The 5,766-nt window shown below is 52.3% G+C and overlaps 2 protein-coding genes across 4 annotated transcripts in view; both read left to right on the top strand.

Annotated features, from left to right (window-relative positions):
• Positions 1–894, top strand: part of rsph14 (radial spoke head 14 homolog) — a 2,590-nt gene extending 1,696 nt beyond the window's left edge. Inside the window, exons 4-6 of the mRNA XM_024265301.2 lie at positions 16–237; positions 340–470; positions 546–894. Coding sequence (XP_024121069.1) covers positions 16–237; positions 340–470; positions 546–814 — 622 coding nt within the window. The 3' untranslated portion in view covers positions 815–894. The remainder of the gene's footprint in view (positions 1–15; positions 238–339; positions 471–545) is intronic.
• Positions 895–3,592: 2,698 nt separating this feature from the next.
• The window catches only part of LOC112142064 (dematin), a 28,725-nt gene continuing 26,551 nt past the window's right edge, over positions 3,593–5,766 (top strand). The window contains exon 1 of one of the 3 annotated variants that reach the window (XM_024265307.2): positions 3,593–3,733. The gene's annotated coding sequence lies outside the window, so the exon portion shown is untranslated. The other 2 variants (XM_036213413.1, XM_024265309.2) reach the window with 2 other exon arrangements.

Below are 5,766 nucleotides of genomic sequence, written 5' to 3'. Positions count from 1 at the left end.
CCCCCCCCCCCCCCCCTCAGGAGGGGCATCTCTCCTCACTCTGCTCCCTAAACTGATGAAGAGGCTGTCAGAGGAGGAGGAAGAGGAGGTCCTGCTCCTGTCCCTCCTCACCTGCTGCTTCCAGGCAGATCCACAGGCGGCTCTGCGTTCAGACGCCGTCTCCCTGCTGGCGCCCAAACTCTCCAACGGCGCCCTCAGCGTCCGGAAGGCGGCAGCCGCAGCCATGATGGCTCTCAGGTAAAGGATTGCTAGTGGGTTGTTGTTCTGGTTCTGTCAGGTTCTGGTTCAGTAGGTTCGGGTTCTGCCAGGTTGTGTCCAAAGTCTGTCTTCTCATCCCAGCGTTCCGATGGCCGGGAAGCTGCAGGTGTGCGAGGTCCTCCCGGCTGTGGCGGCTCTGCTGCAGGAGGATGACGAGGAAGCTCAGCTAAACGCCACCGGAGTCATCATGTTCGTCGCCGTCACCACCACAGGTCAACAAATACACCTGTAACTCCAACTTAATCTGTCTGTAGTAGCACAAACACCTGAAGCTCCGCCTCCTGCAGGTAAGCTGCAGTGCCTGCACCTGGACGTCCTTCCTGTCCTCCTCAAACTGGTGTGTGAGAGAAACCGCGAGGAGCAGGTCAGGAGGAGGAGGAAACCTCTGGTTGTCTACGCCCTGCGAGGTCTGACCATGCTGGCTGAAACTCCAGAGGGGAGGAGACTCCTGCAGGAGCAGCTTCCTCTGCTGAGGAGGAGGAGTGAGGAGGAGGAGGATGAAGACCTGCAGCAGGTCCTTCAGACCGCTGTCCAGGTGGTGATGTTCACTCCATGAAACGTCCAGAAGCTCCTGAACCTTCAGTGTGACGGTCTCTCTGTAGAATGTTAATAAAGTTTGAAGTCTTCTCGTTTGGATCCTGAAATCTGTTTCTTTAGAGGTCCAAACAGAACCTTCAGACCTACACGCGTCTTCCTCAACCGCAAGGAAAAGGGTCCAATTCTAAAGACGGGAGCGTCCAGCCACCCTGCTGGACCAGACCCGCAGGACCACGTCATCTGCAAAGACCAGAACCCGTCTGGCGGTCCTCGACCAGAACCCGTCTGGCGGTCCTCGACCAGAACCCGTCTGGCGGTCCTCGACCAGAACCCGTCTGGCGGTTCCATCACATGTTTTAATGCTCACACATGTTTAGTCTTCAGCGTATCCACACACGTATAATAGCAGTCTTCCTCTCACACATTCCTCCGGTCGGCACCTCCTCGTGCACATACATGAAAACAACAAACAAACAAACATCCAGCATGTGGTTCAAACAGAAGAAGTGAGCAGGTAAACGTTTCCTGATGTGTACTTGATCATTGAAAGAAGTAAAAACTATAGAAGTTAACAACACCAAAGAGTTTTTAAAGTGACGTTAAACCATGAGGCAGACCTCAGAGGAGAACATTCAGAATTTGGGGGCGGCAGCTGAAAAGGCTCCAGCCAGAATGTTGATGAAGGATCTCCTCAGGATCTCCTGATCTAGTGATTCACTTCCTGATGATCTGCTTCAGAAGATCAAAGGCTGGTTCCTCCTAAACATACGTGACGCTCTGCAACGAATAATGCAGCTACGTCTGGAGCTTGGGGGTGGGTCTCCCTTGGGGGTACCTGTGGTTCGGCTGGGGGATGCTCGCCGCTGCTGGGTGGGGGGCTGCTCCTCTGGCTGGGCTGGGGCCTGCACTCTCCGTGTTCCTGTGCCTTCCTGCTCTTGGGTGTGGGGGGCCTCTGCGGCGGTCCCGCGTGCCCCGGTCTGGGTGCTCGGCGGGATTGCCCGGCGGGTGGTTTCTCTCCGCGGCTCCATGGCGGGTGCTGGGGGATCTCGGCTGCAGCTGCTGCCCCGGCGGGGGGTCTTGGCGTGGGGATGGCCGGGCGCTCTCCCCCTGAGTACATTCCATCACCATCCACCTCAGTGAAACATAAACACTCACCTGAGCACAGGTATCAGCTCACCTTAGCACTAACCGTTTGTGTGACAGAATGAAAGTCTTTATCTGAATGGGTTTGTATGATGGAGTGTGTGAGCTGCTGTTATATTGAGTACACTCTGACTAGTTTAAATGTGGAGACTATCTCAACCAACAGGTGTGTGTGTAGACAGGCCCCGCCCATTCTAGTTTACTATTCAGACCTGGATGTTTTATGATGTTTTTTCCCTCTGTTCTTCTTTTTTCTCTTTTTCTCTAACCCCCCCACACACACACACACCTCCCTCTTCTTTTTTTCCATCCAATCCAAAAAAAAAATGATCAATAACAAATAAAGTTTAGCATTAAATACAACAGGGGTTTATACTCAATAAATCCCTGTTGTGACAGTAAAATCTGCCCAACACAAGAAGCTCTCAGCCCACATCTGTTGGCTCAGCTGTTGGACAGGACAAGTTAAAAAATAAATAAAATAATGCATCTATAGACAATATATGTTCACAGCTGGAGCAGATGGTTCTGGTGACCCCGTGAGATCATGTTTCTGTGATCTCAGTGACTGGGTGTGTAGATGGTGTACTGATGGTAACAGGACGTATCGATGGTCTAACGTCTTCCTTCAGCAGCTCAGAGCCGCAGACCTTTAAAGAACGAAGAACCGTCCAGGTTTCTCCATGAGAGAGAGACATATTTACTCCATGGACAATCAGGTACTGTTTCTGAGGTGAATCGGATCACGGTTCAACTCCTGACCCAGCAGGCCCAGGCTCGCCTCTCTGTGCTCACCTGAACGTTTTCTCTCAAACCCGTTCAAAGACTTTTTAATCCATAAATCTTCTTGGATGAAAACTTCTGCATCTGTCACCAGACGGCTGGTTCCACCTGCAGCAGGTTCATCAGTTCAGACAGGACCACAAAGCTAAATCCGGGTCCGACATCAGAGGTCAATCACCAGCATGACGTCATCCACAAAGAAACGGACGGCAGCAGGTGAAGCGAAAATAAAAGAACGAGAACAGCAGAGCGGCCGACCATTCCAAAAGCGGGGATCAAACACGCTTTGCAGTTCCTGCATTTGTCTGATCATCTTAATCTTTGTTTATATCGGCTCAGACTGACTCAATAACGGGGAGCAAAACTCTCTGCTGCCCCCCTCCCCACATGGCTCTGCCCCTGGATCTGATTGATCTGATCAGTAACATCATGATCCTCTAGGATTACAGGATACAATCGTAACGTCAGGAAGACACGCCTCCTTTCAGTCTGTGTCCTGACTTTACACGGGTTCTGGAGGAAGAACCAGAACCAGAACCCAAATCTTCAGGTCCCTTAGAACCAGAACCCAAATCTTCAGGTCCTTCAGCACCAGAACCTACAATTTCAGATCATTTAGAACCAGAACCTACATATTCTGATCCTTCAGAACCAGAATCTGCATCTTCAGGTCCCTCAGGTTCTGGTTCTGCGGATCTCTGACGGCAGCAGCAGCATGTGGGGGGGAGATAAGAGCCCCGTGCCCCCTCTCCCTTCACGGCCCCCCAGGACTGAGCAGCTATAGTACTGATAAAGAAGCAGTTTGATGAAATGTTGGAGACCCCGCCCACCGGTCAGGACCAGGATGCACCTGCGGACCCCCCTCGCTACCGCGGTGAATGGACTGGTCCAGAGGGAGAGAGACGTAGGAATGTGATGGAAGAGAGAGAGGGAGGGGGGGGCTCTGCTGTAAACGTAAGCACGAGCGCACGGATGCTCACACGAGCGCGGCGACAGACGCCGGCACGAGCAGGTAAGACTCCACGCGGAGAGTTGGTGGGCGCGTGCACGTCGCTGTGGCGGGGTTTGTGTGTTCGGCTGCGGGACGATCGTCCGACATCAGTTTTTATTCCGAGCGGAGCTGACGTCACATAGATAGCGCGTGCTCAGGTGGGCGTGAAGGTTCCCGCGCGCCGACTGCAGGTGAGACAGATGGACTTCAATGCGTCACCAGGTTGAGTGGGTGCTGGGACGTCGTTGTCTGGGGTTACGTAACACCCCGCCCCCCGGCATGTTTGATGTTCGCGGATGTTAGAAAATCTTTAGTGGATGAAAGTTCCGACAGAAGAAGTTTTAGCGGGAACACAAACGGCTCATCTTCATCAGAGGAAGAGCAGCCTGGTTCAGACTCAAGCAGGTGATGATGATGATGATGACCTGAGCTGAAGACCAGGTCATTGCTCCACCCATCACATGGGGGCGGAGCTTAAGTTCAGCTCAGGTCGTGCATTATCTGCACATTCAAGACGTTTCTGTGCTGCTGGAATCTCATCCATTCAGGACCTTTGATGCTCAGGTTCATGTCAGAAAACCCACCCGTGACCTTTGACCTGTTCTCCTCCTCTCTGTGGTTCTCCTCCTCTCTGTGGTTCTCCCCCTCTAGTTCTCCTCCTCTCTGTGGTTCTCCTCCTCACTCTGGTTCTCCTCCTCTCTTTAGTTCTCCTCTCTGTGGTTCTCCCCCTCTAGTTCTCTTCCTCTCTCTGGTTCTCCTCCTCACTCTGGTTCTCCTCCTCTCTTTAGTTCTCCTCCTCTCTTTAGTTCTCCTCTCGGTGGTTCTCCTCTCTTTAGTTCTCTTCCTCTCTTTAGTTCTCCTCTCGGTGGTTCTCCTCCTCTCTTTAGTTCTCCTCTCGGTGGTTTTCCTCCTCTCTTTAGTTCTCCTCTCGGTGGTTCTCCTCCTATCTGTGGTTCTCCTCCTCTCTGTGGTTCTCCTCCTCTCTGTGGTTCTCCTCCTCTCTGTGGTTCTCCTCCTCTCTGTGGTTCTCCTCTCTGTGGTTCTCCTCCTCTCTGTGGTTCTCCTCCTCTCGGTGGTTCTCCTCCTCTCTGTGGTTCTCCTCCTCTCTGCGGTTCTCCTCCTCTCTGTGGTTCTCCTCCTCTCGGTGGTTCTCCTCCTCTCTGTGGTTCTCCTTCTCTCTTTAGTTCTCCTCTCGGTGGTTCTCCTCCTCTCTGTGGTTCTCCTCAGCTCACGGACACGAATCCGTTTCTGTGACTACCTGTTGATTTTAAAAACATTTTAAAGATTATTTCTCTGTAAACTACGTATGAATCAGTCATTATAGTTTGATCTCCTCCTATAAAGCTCATGAAAACAGATATGAAATATTCCCTGTAGAAGGAGGTCATCTGGAGCTGGTCCTCTGTCAACTACAAACTCCTACAGTCCTTGAACGTCTCACAGTACAGCAGCTCCTTCCTCTATTTCTGGAACATGAGTCATCTTCACTTTACAATAGAAGCTCTGCTGAGCGGACCGCAGCAGGAGCGGGAGGCCTCCTGGAGCAGGAGGCCTCCCGCTCCTGCTGTTCGTCTGTGAGCTCCTACAGAGCTGCAGAGGGAGGAGGAACCTCGGAGGAGGAACCTCAGAGGAGTTCTAGTCCTTCGGTCCAGTGGAGGATGAAGTTTCTGAACAGTTTAACTGATGAAACCTGAAGGTTCTGCGGTTCCATCGGCCGTCTCGCACTGCAGAGTGTAAAATGTGGGAGTGGTGAGCTGCAGACACGGCCGCGCTCAGGAACATTTGGTGGTTTAACCCCCACTCCGACTTAACGCCGAGTGTCCAGCATGGAGGGACTGGGTCCCGATTCAGTCTTTGGTTGGACTCAACCGGGATTTGAACCCACAACCTCCCAGTCTGAGCTCGGTTTCTCAGGAGGTTCTGGTTCTGTTGGATACCTGAATATTACTGGATCTTCCTGGCTTCATGTCTGTTGTTGTTCAGCCGTTTGAGACAAACTGACGTCTATTTGATAAGAGTCTGATCCCAGCAGCTCCTGCAGCTCTTATCTCAGA

The sequence above is a fragment of the Oryzias melastigma genome, linkage group LG9 (assembly GCF_002922805.2).
Source record: "Oryzias melastigma strain HK-1 linkage group LG9, ASM292280v2, whole genome shotgun sequence".
NCBI lineage: Eukaryota > Metazoa > Chordata > Actinopteri > Beloniformes > Adrianichthyidae > Oryzias > Oryzias melastigma.
Note: the sequence above shows the minus strand (reverse complement) of the source record. Positions and strands in the feature narration are given on the sequence as shown.